The sequence below is a fragment of the Mustela lutreola genome, chromosome 7 (assembly GCF_030435805.1).
Source record: "Mustela lutreola isolate mMusLut2 chromosome 7, mMusLut2.pri, whole genome shotgun sequence".
Taxonomy (NCBI): domain Eukaryota; kingdom Metazoa; phylum Chordata; class Mammalia; order Carnivora; family Mustelidae; genus Mustela; species Mustela lutreola.
This window is the reverse complement of record NC_081296.1, coordinates 151,022,146-151,041,540: the sequence shown is the minus strand read 5'-3', so window position 1 is coordinate 151,041,540 and position 19,395 is coordinate 151,022,146. Positions and strand designations below refer to the sequence as shown.

General features: G+C 55.5%; 2 protein-coding genes across 8 annotated transcripts in view; one reads left to right on the top strand and one right to left on the bottom strand.

Annotated features, from left to right (window-relative positions):
- Positions 1-240: 240 nt before the first annotated feature.
- CKB (creatine kinase B) lies at positions 241-3,472 on the top strand. The gene is made up of 8 exons (XM_059183233.1): positions 241-351; positions 654-863; positions 1,064-1,218; positions 1,293-1,425; positions 1,678-1,849; positions 2,499-2,622; positions 2,815-3,004; positions 3,087-3,472. The coding sequence occupies exons 2-8, from the start codon at positions 671-673 to the stop codon at positions 3,263-3,265; spliced, it is 1,146 nt and encodes a 381-aa protein (XP_059039216.1). The 5' UTR covers positions 241-351; positions 654-670; the 3' UTR covers positions 3,266-3,472.
- A 13,448-nt stretch (positions 3,473-16,920) lies between these two features.
- The window catches only part of MARK3 (microtubule affinity regulating kinase 3), a 119,696-nt gene continuing 117,221 nt past the window's right edge, over positions 16,921-19,395 (bottom strand). For all 7 annotated transcript variants that reach the window (XM_059183232.1, XM_059183224.1, XM_059183228.1 and 4 more), the window contains one exon: positions 16,921-17,465. In XM_059183232.1, the coding sequence (XP_059039215.1) occupies positions 17,120-17,465 (346 nt within the window). In that variant the 3' untranslated portion in view covers positions 16,921-17,119. The remainder of the gene's footprint in view (positions 17,466-19,395) is intronic.

Genomic DNA, 19,395 nt, shown 5'->3' with positions numbered 1-19,395 from the left:
CGGAGGCAGCGTGGGAGGGAACTTCCAGCACGTCCAAAGGCTTGAGGTTTCGGCCGCGGGGTCCTGGGCGGACGCCGGGCGGGGTGGGCGGGCTGCGCGGGGTCCCGGCGAGGAGACAGCAGGGGTGGGCGGCCTGGGGGGGTTGTCGGGGGCTGCGGGCGGCGGACAAAGCGGCGGCACCACCCCGCAGCGCGGGCCAATGGAATGAATGGGCTATAAATAGCGGCCAATGGGCGGCCCGCGTCGCGCCCCTTAAGAGCCGCGGGAGCGCGGAGCCGCGGCTGTTCGCCTGCGCCGCGCCCGGAGCTGCCCACGGACGGAGAGCCCCTGCCCCGCCCGGCCACCCGGTGAGTGGGCCGGAGGACGGGCGGAGGCCGCCGGGGCGCTGGGGCGGGGGCGCTGCTGCGCACGAAGGGGCTTGTGGGCCGCAGAGTCCCGCACACCGGGGTCCGCCGCCTGGAGCGCGCGCCGGCGGGGCCTGGGGTCCCGGGCGGTGCGGGAACGCCCTGCGCGAGCTGCGGACCCCGCTGACCTTGGCCGCGTCCCAGGGTGACCAGGAGCCCGGGCAGCGAGGCCCCGCGCGGCCTGCGCGTCCCCGAGGGGCACGGTGCGCCGGGTCCTCCCTGACCCCCGAATCTCCCCGCAGCTCGCAGCCGCCGCCGCCGCCGCCATGCCCTTCTCCAACAGCCACAACACGTTGAAGCTGCGCTTCCCGGCCGAGGACGAGTTCCCCGACCTCAGCGGCCACAACAACCACATGGCCAAGGTGCTGACCCCCGAGCTGTACGCGGACCTGCGCGCCAAGAGCACGCCAAGCGGCTTCACGCTGGACGACGTCATCCAGACCGGCGTGGACAACCCGGGTACGTGCACCTTGGTCCCGGGGTCAGGGTGCGGGTTCTGATCCGCAAGAAATCTCCGTGGGGCTAGGGTCCAGCGCCTCCCCCAGAACCCCGCTCGGGCCGGGGTTCCGCCGTCCCCCTTCCCGGGCGCAGCTGCAGGGTCCTGACGCGCTCACCTAGGCCTGGCAGTGACGTCACTGCCCCATCTCGCGTCCCCCCAGGCCACCCCTACATCATGACCGTGGGCTGCGTGGCAGGCGACGAGGAGTCCTATGACGTGTTCAAGGAGCTCTTCGACCCCATCATTGAGGACCGGCACGGCGGCTACAAGCCCAGCGACGAGCACAAGACCGACCTCAACCCCGACAACCTGCAGGTGCGGGGCGGCCCCAGGTGGCGGGGCGGGCTTGGGGAGGGGTCTCCCGGCGCTCACCCCGGCTCCGCCCCCAGGGCGGCGACGACCTGGACCCCAATTACGTGCTGAGCTCGCGGGTGCGCACGGGTCGCAGCATCCGCGGCTTCTGCCTTCCCCCGCACTGCAGCCGCGGGGAGCGCCGCGCCATCGAGAAGCTCGCGGTGGAAGGTAGGGGTCGGGCCGGCCGGCTGCCCCCTCCCCCCCCCCCCCCCCCGGTCCGGGGTATCAGTCACCCCAGTCACCCGAGCCGCCGCTGCCACGCTCTTATCTGCGCGCCGTGTCCGGTTTCCCGGGGGGACGGAGGCCCAAGGCCCAGCGAGGTCGCGGTCTCGGACCAACGCCTGGACCGGGCTCACACAAAGCCGGGCGGGCGTGGGGGCCGGGGCCCGTGTGTGTCCTCCTGAGCGTGCGCCTCTGCAGCTCTGTCGAGCCTGGACGGGGACCTGGCCGGCCGCTACTACGCTCTCAAGAGCATGACCGAGGCGGAGCAGCAGCAGCTCATCGACGACCACTTCCTCTTCGATAAGCCCGTGTCGCCCCTGCTGCTGGCCTCGGGCATGGCCCGTGACTGGCCAGACGCCCGCGGTATTTGGTGCGTGCCCCCCTTCCCCTCCCGCGGGTCCCCCTTTCCCCTCCCTTTGGCCCTCCCCCCACGCCGCCGCCGCCGAGGAGGAAGAGGGAGGGGCCGCACTCCTGGGACAGGTTTGGTTCCTCCGGGCCGCCTCGCAGGTGACCTTGACCGCGCAGGTACGTGAGAGGGACTCCAGCTGGAGGCGGCTCAGGCCTCGGGGGAGCTTAGAAGGGGCCGACGGGTGGCGCTGGCTTCTCTCCTGCACCCTCCTCTTGGGAGCTGGAGCTTCGTGTTTTCTGTCTCCTTTCTCCTCTCCTTCTCCACCGGGACTTTGCCAGGTGCCGGGTGACGCAGACGCGTCCCAGCGGGGGCTGGGGGAAGGTTACAGCCTCGGGCCTGCGCTGCCTGCGAAGGGCGGTTTCAACGTCCAGATACGCCACTTCCCTCCGCCCCTGACCGCCTAGGTGGGGCCCTCCGCCCTCCCCCACCCCTCAGACGCGGGGCACGGGACTGGCAGGGCGGGGCGCAGCTCAGGCTTCTGGGGACAGCTGGATTGAGCACCTCGGGGACTTGGAGAGTTCCTGGGGCCTGGGGTCCCCCTAGAGCTTTATTCTGGATGTGTCCTAAGACCATAGTCCAAGGAGGAGGCCTGACTGGGCCCCTCCCCCAGGCACAATGACAATAAGACCTTCCTGGTGTGGATCAACGAGGAAGACCACCTGCGCGTCATCTCCATGCAGAAAGGGGGCAACATGAAGGAGGTGTTCACTCGCTTCTGCAATGGCCTCACCCAGGTCAGGCCTGACCACCCCAAGCTGGGTGGGCACAAGTGGGGTTTGGGGCCAGGGAGGGGCCAGGGCCAAACTCCAGAGCTCAGGCAGGGAGTGGGTGTTCCCCCTGGGTCCCCCTGGGCCCTCAGGTCCCAGCTAATCCCTTGGTGGGGGGCTCTCAGCTAGGGCTCACCTCTCCCACTTCTCAAACTCCAGATTGAAACACTCTTCAAGTCGAAGAATTACGAATTCATGTGGAACCCTCACCTGGGGTACATCCTCACCTGCCCATCCAACCTGGGCACAGGCCTGCGGGCAGGTGTGCACATCAAGCTGCCCCACCTGGGCAAGCATGAGAAGTTCCCGGAGGTGCTCAAGCGGCTGCGGCTTCAGAAACGAGGCACCGGTGAGTGGGGCAGCGGCTGCCGGCAGTCCTCCCTCTGGGGCAGCCCCCCACCCGACTCCTGCTGACCTGGTCATCTCCCCAGGTGGTGTGGACACAGCTGCTGTGGGGGGCGTCTTCGACGTCTCCAACGCGGACCGCCTGGGCTTCTCGGAGGTGGAGCTGGTGCAGATGGTGGTGGACGGCGTGAAGCTGCTCATCGAGATGGAGCAGCGGCTGGAGCAAGGCCAGGCCATCGACGACCTCGTGCCGGCCCAGAAGTGAGGCCCCGGCCCCCACCGCCACCACCACCAGCCCTGCCGCTTCCTAACTTATTGCCCGGGCAGTGCCCGCCATGCACCCCTGATGTTCGCCACTTGGCGGCTGAGCCCTTAGCCTCGCTGTAGAGACTTCTGTCGCCCTTGGTAGAGTTTATTTTTGTGATGGCTAAGACGTTGCTGATGCTGAAATAAAACTAGGGTTTCGGCCTGCCGTGAGTCTTGGAGTAGTGTGTCCCCTTCCGGGCAGATGTGGTGCCCAGAAGCCAGGCTGTGGGGGCCTCCGTCCTTTCTGCTTCGCTTTCTCTAAGAAGGGACTGCAGTCGGGAGGCAGTCGCCCTGCTGTGCCCATCCCGTCCTGTTCCCAGAACAACTCCCTTGCCGCCCTGTCTACTTGGCTTCCTCGCAGGCCTGGGATGGGCCCGTGGGGAGGCGACAGGGAGAGGGAGGAGCTCCTAGGTGGCAGAGCCCCACCCCCAGCGTCTAGGGTCTTTCGGGCCTGGGGGGTGGAGCCTAGTACTTAGCCCAGCCCCATCCTGCGCTAGGGGGAGGTGTGGATGCCGGCCGGGGGTGGGCAGGAGCCCAGAAGAACGTGCCCCCCCCCCCACCCCAGTTTCTCTCCAGTCTCTCCCCTCAGCTGCCCTTCCTCTGAGCTTCCGTAGGCTGAACGGGCCTAGCCGTTCAGTTCCTCTCAGAAAGCCCTGGGGGCCCCTTTGGAGCTCCCTCTTCCCTGCCGCCTCCTTTCTAGGGCCTCATGGGATCCCCACCATATGGGCCCTGGGCAGCAGTGTGGCGGTCGGGCCTGTTTGGGGTAGGGGCTCCTTGGTCTCCGTTTCGCAGCCAGTTCACAGCTGCCACTGTCCTCAGCTGCTCTTTCGCTGTGGGGGGCTGGGCCAGGGCGAGTGGGGAGTAGGAGCCGACCTGGTGAGCCAGCCAGGGGCAGGGCCCGTCCTCCAGCTCCACAGTTCTGGGGGCAGCCTGTGCTGCCACCTGCTGGCCAGGGCCACCTCGGACTTGGTCCCCCACCCGACTTGACTAACCACCCCTAAGGTTACCCTGCAATTGGGCAAAGAAGCCAGGCCTGGCCTCTGTGCCCTCTGCATCCTGGGCCGGGACAGTCTGGCTCACTGAAGCTTGGGCTTTCGTGTCCACCACCCTGGGGCCCAGGGCCCGCAGTGCAGAAGCTCCAGGAGGTGTGTCTTGTCATCTGCCTTTGCCAGGGGAAGGGGCACAGGCACAGAGGCTGGGGGAGTGAACCCCTGGGTGGGATGGGGACCGGAGGGGGCAGGGCCCCTGGTGCACATGGTTGACAAGGATAGGGACTCTGAACCCATTCTTTGGGTTTGGGGCTGGCACTTGGTCCCCACCTTCGCTGACCGGCCTGGGTGCCCATCAGTACGGCTCCTCTTTTTTTAGCTTCAGTCCGTGGGGACTGGGCCAGACGGAGTGTACACTGCAGACTGCAGAGTCCGGTAATTTAGGAGAAAGGGCCCTGAGGAGCACAGGAAGTACGTCCCGCTGGAAGCGCCTTCTGCTGGCCGCCCCCCCGGGGGGCCCGTGCCCACGCTCCTTCTAGGCCAAGGCCGTCCTGCTTGCACAGGCTCAGGGATGAGCGATTGTTCTGCTCTGCCCTGAGGTGTGGACAGGCGTCAGGCAGGCACTTCACCTCCTGAGAGGTTTCTATGCTGTCTGGACCATTAGAATGGGGCCCCCTTCCTTCACTACCAGTGGTTATGTAAAATAATGGGCTGGAACCTCCACACCTGTGCAGGCCTCGCAACAGGACACCCGGGAAGGCCCGGGTGGCAGGCCTGGCTCAGGACTTCTCGCAGGCAGGGAAGCCTGACCTCCCCCAGAGCCGGGCAGGCCCGGCCCCACGCTCCTCACCTGTGCTGCCGCCTCCAGCGCCTGGGTGCTCTCAGGAAGCTGGGCAAACTGGCGTGCTTGCCACGGGCCCAGAACTACACCTACTTTTATGGGCCACTTGTTTTATTTCCCCTGTAATTTTCTCTTTGCTCACTTTTATTCTCATTTTATTTGGTGCTGCTGAATGCACTTTTCCAGCTGGTCAGTTCTTTCTGGGACAAAGTGGGGCTTACGGTGCTCTCCCCTCACTGGGGGTACCTCTGCTTGCCTGTCCCTGGACCCTCTGACCAGAGTCCCTACAACCCCCCCCTTTAAACAGGGTGAATTTAATTTTCCTTATGAAATCACAGTCAAACATGGGAAGTCTAAGAACACCCTATCACACCACAACATGGAGAAAACATTCTTTTATTTGCTTCCGGTCTCGGATGGACACCCACCAGTCAGCAGCACTAAGAGCATCTATCCCTGTCCCCCGCCCCCCCCCACGCCAGGCCGGGGCCCCGCCAGGACACGCCCCCCAGGCAGGGCTTCTCAACTGTACCCACTCACACCAGGCAGGTGACTCTTGGGAGGGCGGGGGCTTCCCTGGGCACTGTTACCCACCCCCACCCGGTGAGAAGGCCATGCAGACATGGCCAAACGTAACCTGAGGGCCAAAATCTCCACTTGCCTCTTTGAATGGGAATTAATTTTTTTCTTAAGTAAGCTCTGCATCCAACATGAGGCTTGAACTCACAACCGCAAGACCAAGAGCCACACGCTCTACTGACTGAGCCTGCCACGTGCCCCACGCTCCAACTGCCTCTGGGAGAACCACTGCCCTACAGAAGTAGTTAAGAGGTACAGTGACTCAGAATGGGGAAGAACGGGTCAGGACTGCTGGTTACAAATCCAGGCCACCTCCCTCTGAGGGGCGCCATGCAAGCATCCCAATCGTGTGAAGAAATCCGCGAGACGGAGGCATGCTTAAAAAAGTTGGAAGTGTAAAAGCAGGTTATAAAACAGCTTGTACTCTGGATCCCAGAGCATGTATGGAAAAAACCCCGAACAGTAGTTAACTGTGGGTGGTGGGGTAACAGGTGATTTCCTTCTTTATACTGTTTTCCAGATTTTCTACAGTGAACATGTATTACTTATATAAGTTGAAATAAATTCTTTTTTAAGTGGTGTTTAAAAAGATGCTCTCATGTGTCACAGTTCGTGGGAGACCACTAAGGCAGGACGTCACTGCCACCGCCCGTCCGTTGCTCGGCACAAACTGATCACCGCCCCTGGGGTGGAAACAGACTCGAGGCGAGGGAGGAATGGCTCCACGGTCACCGGTCTGAGACCACACGTTCCAAGTCCTGCGCTCTTTGTGCTGCTCCTTGACTTTTCAGAACATTCTAGACCCTCAGTGTGCAGCTCCTGCCACTCTGAGCATCGACCGCACAGGCAGCAGCTGCCGGGTGCCCACAGGGAACCGTCCTAAAGCAGCCTGGAGTCTGCACCCTGCACTTGAGCGGATTCTGAGCCACTTTCTTCCTCCACAGGTAACAAAGGGAAGCAGTTTGTGGCAAGACTCATCTTTGTGGCCACGAGGTTTCCATGGATGAGGGAGCAGCATGTCAGCTTGGAGAACTAGGAGTTTCACCTGTGAACTGGAGGACACTGCCCTTGGTTCCCCAGTCTGGTCCCAGACTGTCTGCAGGGACCCATGCGCGGTGCATACACTCCTTCCCCCTTTCTCCCCAGACCTGTCTTTGTAGAACTCATTCTGCTTCAGTGAAGTCTTTCAAAGAACCAAAGATGATGTTTTTGGTTTTGGAAATAGGACTTTCACACCCTTCTCAGAGTTGGGGGCTTGTCAAAACTTAAGGCTCAACTTAAATATTTAACTTTAAGACCCAGAATTGCTTCAAGTACTCCTGGCTCCTCCCATTCACGCAAAATCGGTCTCTTAGTAGCCATTCTCCCCTTCTCCTTTCAGAGCAAAACCCCGGCTCTGAGCCCAGCATGCAGCTGCACTGCTCGAGGAGCACATTTCAGAGACGCCCCTGAGGCAGCTGTAACCATGGGGATACAAACGCTCCAGCAGCCATCTTGGGCTGTGAGGCAAGGGCCAGCTAGGGCCAGCAAACGAACACCTGCACATGTGCAGTGCACGCACCTGGCATGCACACGTGCCACGGCCAGCCCCGCTCCTGCTGGGGCGATGGGGACTGGGGTGCTGCCCTGCCGTTCATGGACCCAACTGCAAGGCTTGCTGGTCTGGCAGGACTTCAAGGTGAATCTGTCCAAGACTTTGGTTGGAACTCAAACCAGTAGCTCCAGAAACACAGCCTGGGTTACCCCTCCCCTTCCCAAAGCCAGTGTGCACTCGGCACGGCAACATGCGAGAGGAGACACACAGCAGAGCCACCAACACCTCTAGGCCTGCTTTCATTCGCTGCTTTTGGTCTGACCTTGAGCTCCCTCCTGCATGCCGGTTTCCTGCTTTCCACATCTGGTCCACCCTACCGGAGGCCCACCTATGCCCAAATTCCCGGGAAACTCTCCCTGCCTGCCCTAGCCCTCCTTTTGGGAAGGACCTCAGTCCACACATGTCATTGTCCTTGGGCTTTATCCTTTAGTCACTCTCCTGTGATATCCTGCTTCGCTGTGACTTTTCTCTAGAACCCGGACTGTGGGGTCAGGCTTCGGGTCTTCCTCCGTCCATCCTGCCCCACCCCAAGCGGGCTGCTTCCATTACTGGGAAAGGTGGCCTGTGTTAACACATCCCCTGGGGTTACTCCAGAAACACACGACTTAGCAACAAAAGACAATGTCCATTAAGTTTTCACTAAAGTGAAAAGTCTAGTTTTGTCAATACTTTTGACCCACCAACTGCCCAACACATTCTGAAGCACTTCAAACGCATTACCCTTTCGAGAAGAAATAATGACGGTGGCCCGTATTTAACCACACTCGAAACTGCGGACTCTGTGCTTGACAGGATCCATCCGTGCTGCTGCAGCAAAAATCAGAGCAACATGCTTACCTTAGCGAGGAAATGCTCTGGGTACAGGGAGGCCAGAGGTCCTGCCTCGTCCTCCTCATTCTTCCCGGAGACCAGAAAGGAGGGCCAAAGCGCTTTCCATCTTCTCCGTTCTCCTCGCCCGAAGAACACAGGAGAACAGGACTTGGCCCAGCTCCAGTGTTTTGGTCTAACTTATTACTGACACGATTCCAGGAAATGCAGCCCAACAAAATGTGCCCTGCATCTTTAGTGATGTGGGGACAAAAGACACATGGCGGCACCTTTCTGGGTAGCAGAACCCTGCCCGCTACATACAGGCTGGGCCGCTGTTTGATGGGCCGCAAGACAAGCCCAACAGGATTCTCCAGAGTTCAGAGAAGGTGGGGAGAAGACCCAGTGACCCAGGGCTCTGGGGCTGAGAGGATGGGAACCGCAGAGATCGGAGGCAGCAGGTGACGAATGAGCTGGGTGCTGCAGAGCGAGCAGAAGCTGGCCAGGAGGACAGGAGCAGAGGAGGGACCAGCTTGATCAGTGCCCCAGGGTACACAGAGCAGCTCCCGGTGCCACAACAGGAAATGGCCCTCAGGGGCACCGTCTACCAAAGGATTTTGGGTGCCATATTCATGAACAGGACTACATATGCTCCTATTTCCCAGCTTATTTCCATGCAAAACACGTCTGATTTGAGAATGTATTCACACCTACCCACGCCTGCTGGCAGCTCCCTTTAGAGAGTGAGGGAGAGGCAAGTCAGTGCAGACCTCACTCCGGAAGGAGCTGGCATGCTGGTGCTCCACACTGGCCAGGATGCTTCCACTTTGGACCCTGGGACCTGGCTTCCTAGTGTAGCAGGGTCTATTTTTGTCTGGCGACAGAACTCTACCCCAATCCTGCCATGTCACTTCCTGAGAAAGTACTGGACCAAAGTCCTCTTAAGAGAACAGAGGTGCATTGTCTGACATACTTTACTGGGATGGTGACAAGACAGAGCCTGTTCAGCGGGGCACTGGCCATGGCACGGCCCCTACACGCATGCTGAGTCTGAAGTAGGATGAGCCTTCCATGGCTGCCTTTGCACACTCACAGCTTCCCTTTCCATGAGCAGACCAGGGGGTGCTTCAGGCTGCCCCTGGAACCTCCACCCCCTCCCCTTCGTGTAGCACTGACCATACCACATTTCCAGACTCTGTGCGCCTCTCCCGGTGAGAGCGAGCTATTAGCAGACTTAGGTTTTACCATAGTTCTTTTAGGATCCCCAGAGTTCAGCATGGGGCCCTCCAGAGTAGCTGTCTCACTCTGACCCTCCAAAAATGCATGTTGAACCAACCTGTGAACAAACTACCATGAAAAATCTTCACATTTTGTCCTGAAACACCTGAAAGGAACTGGGGCAGTTTAACTTGGGGAAGCAAAACTCAGGAAGAAACACAATTTTTATCTTCAAATATTTGAGCCCTGACTAGTGAAACCTCCTAGGAGTAGGAGGCCACCAGGGCTGGGCAAGAAGCTGCTTGAGCATCAGGAACATCCGGGACCAGACAGGACTCTCCACCAGCCCCCCTCCCCCAGCCCAGGGTGTGTGCACGTGCGTGTGCACACCCTGGCACTGAAGGTGCCCAGCAGAAGCTGGACAAGTTCCCGATGAGCAATTCCACATTCCCCTCCAGCTCGAGGGATGCGTTCTAGAGCTCTGGCTTAAAATAGCACAGAGAGGTGGGTTCAGCGGGTGGGAGGCAGAGAGCAGGAAGCTGCAGAAGGCACAAGCTGGGGGAAGGGCTGCGGCATGATCAGCTGTCCCTGCTCTCACTGATGCCCCCCAGGAAGGCACCTATTTGTCAACCCACTTGGTGAGAAGGTATCTCACCACGGCCACAAACCACTGCGATGAGTATCTGGGGAGCTGGAAAAAGACAGGAGAACCTCAGAATTTGTAACGAATCAAGCCCCACCACAGAAACAGCAAGACAAATCAACAAAGCAATCCAACCAAAGCCAACAGCGGTGGAAGGGCCTCCTGTAGCCCCAGACTCCCTAGCCTTCCCGGAGAGACCTGGGTCATCTCAGCAAGCTGTGCTCTAGTCTCGCCCCAAGGAGCAGGCTCCCTGTCTCAGGCAGGAGGTACCTGAGCTCTGCGCCTCCTTCCTGTCTCCCCTCCGGCTTGGTGCCTGCGACCAAGCACTGGGAGCTGAGGGCTACTGTTCACACCCCAAAGACTACTCCAACCTCCAGCTTGCCACTCCGCTGCCAAGCCTCGCACGGCTGCTCTCTTAATGCCCTAAGCATCACACTGTGCATCTCTGCGGTGTGAGACATGCATTAAGGGTCTAAGCCAAGAGCTTAAACCCCCAGTTTCACATCGGATGGCAAATGTCATATGATTCAGGACCTAATCCTGGACGCCCACAGCACCCACCCAAGGACTGGTGTGTCTTCCACCTGACTTGACCGAATGACACAATATAGGCATCAGCTATTTGGACAACTCGGTGAAGAGAAAAGCACATTCCCAGCCACCTCTGAGCCTTGACTATAAAACAGAAAGTTCTCTCAACTCAGACAGTTGCTGGAGACCAAGGACAACGGGCCACAAATCGAAACACCAGTTCCTACAGCTGTGCTTGCCTCATCCTTGGGCCTTGGGCTATGGGGCAACCTCAGTAAGAGTTCTGACTGAAGCCACTGAAACTGCCTTGTGCTTTCCAGGTATTTCTTGCCCATTCTACAACTATTACTACTTACTACTACTACTACTACTTCTCCTCCATCAACACCATCATCATTATTTTAAATGAATACTTATTTTGTATTAAGTACCTGGCACTATTCTAGGTACCCGGATTTAGGGGGAAACACACACAAACCAGGGCGCCTGGGTGGCTCAGTGGGTTAAGCCGCTGCCTTCGGCTCAGGTCATGATCTCAGGGTCCTGGGATCGAGTCCCACGTTGGGCTCTCTGCTCAGCGGGGAGCCTGCTTCCCTTCCTCTCTCTCTGCCTGCTTCTCTGCCTACTTGTAATCTCTGTCAAATAAATAATAAAAAAAAAAAAATTAACCCCCCCCCCAAAAAAAAAACCCACCACAAAACACACACACAAACCACCCTTCCCCTTGGGGCCTGATTTCTAACAAGGACAGGGAGGGACAAAATGCATTTGTCCGCCCTGCTGACGTAGCACAACATGAAGCAGCAGAGTGGGATGACAGACCTGGGCAAGCTGGTTGGAAAAGCCGGTGTGGTGTGGTGTGATTTTACTTTATTTCTTAAAATGCAGGCTGCACGTCCAACGTGGGGCTTAAACTCATGGGCCTGAGATCAAGAGTCACATGCTCTGTGGACTCTGGGCCGGCCAGGCACTCCTGAACCAATGGGATTTTAATGTGATGGCAGGGGCATGTGGGCAGCTTAGTCGTGGCTGGGCGTCCGATGCTCGAATTCAGTGCAGAGTCTGCTGGAGATTCTCCCTCCCTCCCTCCCTCGGCCCCTCCCCTCGCTCTTGCTCTCTTTCTAAAATAAATCTTTAAAAGTGAAGGCAACAGTAGGCCTGTTGGAGGAGAGGTGACCAGCAGTCTGAAGGGAGGGTGGGGTGGGGTAGAGCGAGGATGGGTGGCACCATCTGCCTCCTCTGCCCAAGCTCTTCCACCAGACTCACACTCTTCCCCGACCCGAGGACATATGCCAAAACCTGGAGCCTGGAACACAACGGAACAGGCTGGTGTCCTGTCATCAGGCTCAGAGACCAGAACTCTACATTTTAGAAATCGGGGTAATTCCCCCCCTTTTTAAAGTATGTACGTATATGTGTAAGTATTTATTTTTAAATTTTTATTTATTATTATTTTTAAAAGATTATTTATTTATTTGACAGAGAGTGAGAGAGAGAGAGAGATCACCAGCAGAGGGGAGGGTCGGAGGCAGAAGCAGACTCCCCGCTGAGCAAAGAGCCCCATCCCAGGACCTTGAAATCATGACCTGAGCTGAAGGCAGATGCTTCACTCACTGAGCCACCCAGGTGCCCCTTTTCTTAGTAAGTCCTAGTTGGGAGGGCAGAGAGCCCAGTGTTCAAGGACTTCAGGCTATGCTGGGTGGGGCGGAAGAGCACAGGGTTAGCTGGACTTCCTGTTTGAAAGGACCTGCACTGAGTCACCTAGGTGGCTCAGGTGGTTAAAGCCTCTGCCTTCAGCTCGGGTCATGACCTCAGGGTCCTGGGATTGAGCCCCGCATCGGTCTCCCTGCTCAGCGAGGAGCCTGCTCCCTAACCCAACTCTCTCTCTGCCTGCCTCTCTGCCTAGTTGTGGTCTCTGTCTGTCAAATAAATAAAAAAAATCTTAAAAAAAAAGAAAAAGAAAAAGAAAAAGGGCCTGTACCTGTGTGAGCGGCATAGTCACTAGCATCTGCCAGACACCCCGCTCTGCACTTGCCACCCAGGGGACTCTGCCAGTGACCCAGAGTGAGAGATCATCACTACCATACTTTAAAGAGGCAACCTCAGGTCATGAACCCAGAGCCTGGAAACCAGGCAGCCTTGATGAAGGCCATATACCTCAACTGGTAAGCCACGTTGCCTAATTCAGGTTTTTTTTTTTTTTTTTTTTTAAGATTTTATTTATTTGTCAGAGAGAGGGAGAGAGAGTGAGCACAGGCAGACAGAATGGCAGGTAGAGGCAGAGGGAGAAGCAGGCTCCCTGCCGAGCAAGAAGCCCGACGTGGGACTCGATCCCAGGATACCGGGATCATGACCTGAGTGGAAGGCAGCTGCTTAACCAACTGAGCCACCCAGGCATCCCGCCTAATTCAGGTTTAAACAGGGCTCTGATGTCTGAGGGAAGTGAATTCTGAGAGGTCCTCTGGCCTGTTAAAATCCATCCTACACCAGCCTTCCCGGCCATCTAGACCCATCTAGACCCTAATGTAGTAACCAGCGGACAGACCTCAGCACCTCTGCCACTGCCCGCAGCTCACCTCCCAGCAGAGTTCTTGTTACTGGGAGTTCATAGAGGCTTCCCTGCAGCGTCCGCTCCGCTATCCTAGCAAGCTGGCTCCCACCTTCAGAGTCTCAGCCCCACCCCCATCCCCTTCATCCCGTGCCCAAACTTCCCCATCCAGTCCCTCTGATGGTTTCTTTCCCTTGTGACCGCCCTTCCCCAGGGGGAGAAGCCAGGTCCAGATGCCCTGCAGGAGCTCTGATTTCTAAGGAGCACAATGCTGGTTTGACACTGATCAAGCCCAGCTTCCCCCCTGCAGTGCCATCACACCAATGGTGCACATCCCTATTCCCTCCGAGGGATTATCCGCCCCCCCCTCCTTGCCCCCCCAGGTTCTGGTCTCTCAAAGTGGTAGACCAAAGACTCATTTACAAAGCTGTGAAAATCTGTCCTCTCTGTTGACTGGAGAGAATTTCGGATTCTACTCTTGGGGAGAGTCACACTCAGACTCACCGGTGCAGTCAGGGCACCTGCAAGGAACATCCTTCACTCACTGTCATTCCCTTTGAGAGCAACCATTCCCCCCAGTGTAAAGTGGGCTTCTGAGCTCTTTGAAGGGTCTCATGGCAAATCAGCAAAAATAAACCAAACCAGGGGTGCCTGGGTGGCTTAGTGGGTTAAGGCCTCTGCCTTCACTCAGGTCATGGGTTCGAGTCCCGCATAGGGCTCTCTGCTCAGCGGGGAGCCTGCTTCCTTCTCTCTCTCTGCCTGCCTCTCAGCCTACTGATCTGTCTGTCAAATAAATAAAATCTTAAAAAAAAAAAAATAAACCAAACCCCCAACCCCCAAAATAACAAAAACATCCCGCAAAAAGCCAAGTTTTGAGCAGGCAGACACATCTCCCTGCACCCGTGTCCCCCACTCTGTGGACACTGAGGTCACCATGCACACCACTCACAGAGCAGGAACAGCCAGGAAAGGGTATTCCAGGGACGGTTTCCACAGCAACCGTAAAGTGCTCATAAAGCACACGCAGCGAGATCTTTCTTTCAAATACCCTTCTCTAGGTTTCTGGGGAAACACACAATGTGAGAACAGTCACGGTTGTGCTTCTCACAGGCAGACATGTTCCCTCCCAGCTTTCTGCCTGGGTCTTCACTCTTAGAAATGAAAGGATGGCTCAAGAGCCAGACAAGTCATTAAGAAATGCTGTCTTGGGGGCACCTGAGTGGCTCAGTCATTAGGTGTCTGTCTTTGGCTCAGATCATGATCCCAGGGTCCCGGGATCAAGCCTCGCATCAGGCTCCCTGCTCAGCAGGAAGACTGCTTCTCCCTCTCCCACTGTCCCTGCTTGTGTGTTCCCCCTCTCGCTGTCAAGTAAATAAATAAAATCTTAAAAAAAAAAAAAAAAAATGCTGTCTTGAGTCCTCTGATTCGCCTGATCCAGACGAGAGTCAGCTTACCGGAACCGTAACTCTGGTTTCGGGAGTAGGTCAACACTCTCGTCACGTAAATAAAAGCAGTAGCACCACCCCCACCACATTCCTTGCCTCACCTCTGAGGGACTCCAGAGCAGTCAACAAGGGAAAAATGTGGCCTTGTCATTGCATCTAAAGTGATTTTCAAGTACTCTAGAATATTCCTTTCCAAAATTCATGTATGCGGAATAAAAACACATTATAAAAATGTACAATTCTAAAGGAAAGGCAGGGGCCCTTAGTAATCGATTTGATTTCATGTTTTAGCTGCAGTAAAGGCAACGCTTTCTTTGCTGCCACTGAAATCAAACCGATGTCAGTCAGTGGTAGAAGCTTTTAAATGAGACCCACCTGAACGACCTCTGTGAATGGTACTCGGTCTCACCGGATTAGTAGTGCATTCATGTGCCCACACGCTTCGGACAAACCAACAACTGACAATAACGTGTACACAGAGTGGTCATCTCATCAGAGCACACGGGGAATGAACTTCTCTCAAAGGAGCCTAACTTCCAGTCTTCAGTGTGTCCTTGAGGACAAAACGATGGCAAACGTCAGCAGAGCTCGGCTTCTCCCTCTGCAAACTTCCACAGGGCAGTGGCGGGGAGAGCCTGCGCACGCAGAGCTGGGGAGGAAGTGGGTGTGCAAAGGAACCGGGTCTAGAGGAGGAACTAAAATTCCCCCGGTGAAAGGAGGGAGCGAAGTTTGAGAGCCCCCGTCAGGTCTACAGCCGTCCCTGAGGGCGGGCCCCTCCCGCCTCACTGCTCCTCCCAGGTCACACCCCTTTTCTGGGAGCTTCTGTCCCATATCCGCATAGGATCCACCCAAGGGGCTAAGGGGCTGAGGGGCTGAGGGCTTCTGGGGTCCCTCCTGGGTCTCCACATGGTGTCTGAAGGACCCCCCAATTTAGTGCATTCAAAACCACTCTCTTGCTCACCCTCCCCCCACAGTAAGCTGCCCCATCCCAATGGGCAGCAAACCTGTCCTTTCTGCTGTTCAGGCCAAAAACGTGTACAGCCTTGGGCTTCTGCTCACTTGTCCACAGCCAGCCCAAGAGCAAATGCAGTTGCTTATTTCAGGACATCGCCATAGCTGACCACGGTCTCACTGGGCAGCAGTAACTCTTGCCTGATCACTGCCTACAGCCTCTGAAAGGCTTTCCTGGCTTCCCCTTGCTCCCTGACAGGACAAGCCACAACCCCATCCCCCCCAATTTAACATGGCACCAACCAACCCTCAGGTCTCTAGGAATGCCTGAGCCCACTCTGCATTTTTTTCTTGGCACTGACCACTTAGTTCCTCCGTTGACTTACTGTTCACAGGCTGCAGTCCTACTAGAACATCAGCTTCAAGAGGCTATAGGGATGTTTGTTTTGTTCACCGACACGTCTCCAAACACCTAAAACAGTCTTCTGCCCGTGGCAGCGTATATTTGACTGAGTGACTGTCCAGACGTTCATACTTTGACCACCAACAAAAAACCCAGAACTCAAAAGAGCACCACAATCAATGTGGCAATTTTCCCAAGAGACTGAAGTGTCACCCTAAGTGATGAATTCATTACCTTACTCCTTCTGTATAACCATGTAGGTGGTGGAAAAAAGCTGTAGAATTGATTTATGCTCTGAATCACAAAAAATAAATAAATAAATAAATAAATAAAAAGAACCCAAGAGAGGAAAATTACATACTTCATGGAGAACCCAGAACCGTCAAGACCCGGTGTCTCTCTGCATGGGTTCACGGAGGTTCCTGATTCCCTTCCTCCTCAGGTCGCCAGGAGGGCCGACTTCTCCCTTTACTGCCTTTGGAGAAAAAAGATGCTAGTAATCACAAAATGCTGGGCTCCACGGTAAGGACAAAGCGGCCCCAGGCCTTCATCACTTTCCATTTGCTTTTGTTCAGTCAACTTGGTGGTGGAGGCAAAAACATACTTTTTAGTCACTGCCTTAATCTGAGTCTTAAATACAGTATTAGGAGACAATGCAAGATTTTACTGAGAAAAAGTGAATTTTTAATTATCTTGTGAATCTACTTAGAAAAACACAAGCAATGTTCACAACTATAAATTTAAACCTTTTGCACTAAAAAAAACCCACAAAACAACAAACACAAAACCACAGGCATGAACTGTAAACCTGTATTAATTATCAACTAGTCTTAAGGTTAATTCTTAGTAGTAATTCAATATTTTCCTCCTTGGCAATTTTAATGTTTTAGCACCAAATGATCTCCCACAGAAGTACTTGTAACAACTCTGGCTGCCAGCGTAAGGAGAGCCGTCCATATGCACTACTTCACACGCACAGTCCACGCTCACACCACACAGACAGGAGGCCCGTGGCGATGATGTCACACGCTGACTTTCAGGGCAATGGAAATAAGACAGAGGGCATGCGTGTCACACATCTTTAATGTAGTGCATTTGTAGAAAAAAGGCCAGCTTCCGCTCCCAGGCGTGCTCTCGTCCTTATATTTTAATATCATGATTTAGAAGATGCAGACGTTATTACCTAAATATTATTCTATACATTTCCATCAGTGTTCAAGAAAACACTTAAAATTGCTACTTAATTTACACTGTAATTACTGGGTTACAGCTTTAGCTCATTGGCAATTTTGGAAGCAATATTTTTGAAAGCTATGGATGTCCCTGATATCCGCTTAAACCGGACCCCATTCAGAGACAGTCTTGGCAGCTTGCACACCTCCATCTCCCACTGCACGAGGTTCTCTGCGTGCCCGTCACCGTGGACACAGAAGAGTAAGAAGCGCTCTCTCTGCTCGTAGTCACAGTTATTGGCGTCCAGCACTTTGCGGATTTCCCGCATCATGTCATTGGGATCCATGGAACTAGTGGTTTTCATGCTCCAGGTAAAGCGCAGGGAGCGAGGTTTTGCTTCTTTGTTTTCATCCTTTTGCTCAGCAGATACGTTGCGACTGAAATGCACAGTGGCAGCTTTATTTTTAATTGCACAGAAAAACCAACCTTTTCTAGTCCAGCTAGTTCATAATCAACATCTTTGCTCTGACAGAGTAACTGGCCCCCACGCTGCTCTTGCACAGGCTCCCATGTGGTGATCTGTTCCTTTACTGAGAAGCATTCCTCTAGTACTCATCCCCCACGCGCTTTTCAAACCATGACCTACACACGCAAAGCTCTACCTGGCTGGAAAATCTTCGCCAGCCATCTATACTTAATAACATGAAGAAAATAATCTATTAAACAGAATCCCTGGAACTCAGGTGAAGGACAGAGCTGAGCACTTCTCCAAGAAGAGCCCAGCTTTCCTCTCCAGGCTGACTGCAGGTGGCAAGGTGCTGGCGGGCCGCCAAAGGCCCAGCTTAGGGAGGCGGGGTCAGCAGGCCAGCCTCTGGCTCTGACCAGCACGGCTGCCCCTGCACCATCACTTCTCCTGTTGGGTCGGCTCCTCATAACCTTCACTCAGGACAGCCAGGGCCTCCACTTCGTTCAAAATCATCTTCCCCGCAGGTGGCCCCTGATGCTGTGTATACTGTGGGGGGCGGGCGGGGGCCTTCTCTCCATTCCCTCCACCTACCTCAGTATTTTTTCTGCCGCTTTGTTAAACCACTAATCTATGGTTAAAAATAATTCTTAGATGACATTATCTTACTACTGAAGCAGAAAAATGAAATGTTAAGGCCCATTTGCTGCAGAGCAGAGCACTCCAACAACCGATTGGAATGCAACCTCTACTGACCCGGAGTAGACGGGGTGGTCCGAACATCGACAAGGGGATGTCACAGTGGCGCCCCCGGCACAGTTCTCTCAGAAAGTCCACGACTTTCTGAGTCTACTATATTTTGCTCTTCATGGCATTTAATTATCATTGCTACAAACTTTTATTTACAGTCTCGTGTGTACACTGGAATGCTTCAATCAGGACAATGCCAGACACTCTTGTGTATTAAAAACACCCAGTACATGCATGTTAAAAACACTTCATCCTGTGGCAAATTCGTCAGAGCCAAGGGTGGGCCACAGGTTTACTATGTACGTAGCTGCCCATGTGGTGGCAGAATATTCAATTTAGTTAAAAATCCAGTCAAACCAGTCAGAAGCTTCCTACATGCAAAATGCTGTATTAGACACTAAACAGGTTACGAAAATGAGCAAAAGCTCTCAAGCTAAGTTGGGGCTGGGGGAGGGAAGACTGACCAGCTCAAGGCAACAGCAGCAGTACAGGAAAGGTAGGAGCAGTCCGCAGAGGGTGGCAGGACAACAGGTGGAGCCTCTAAAGGGAGGGGTGCAGGGGGATGCGGAAATGGCTTCCAGGAGGGGTGGCTTCTGGAAAGAGCAACCAAGAAGGATGGGATTCCAGTACAGCGGGGCGGAGGAAGAGAGCTCGTGTGCCAAGCAGAGGGAATGTCTTAAGGGAAAGCGAGGACGTATGGAAAGCACAGAGGACACTGAGTGTACAGATGGGCTGGAACTGGGGGCACAGCATCACCCCTACGAAAGCCGCGGAGTACTCGTGGCAGGCAAACTCAGAACAGCTAGAGCCTGCTCAAGGCTGGCACAGGCAGGCCTGGGTTGGGAGTGACGTCTCAGCTGGGGTAGGGGTGAGGCTGGGAGAGGCCAGGGCTGCTGAGGCCACCTAGAGCAGGTCAGGCAATGGGGCCACTGCAAGTTTTCAATCAGAAAAGTCCCATGATCAGAGCTGAGCTTTAAAAAGACCAGCAGGAGAGCAACTGGGTTCACAGGGACCCGAGACAGCATGTTGGCGGTAATGGGTATCGAAAGGGCCTAAGTGGACGAGATCTGCAACCACAGAGGCCTGTCTGAGCCTAACTGGTGAACTCCCCCAACTTCCAAACCTGTGTAATGAAATACGGAATGATCTACAGA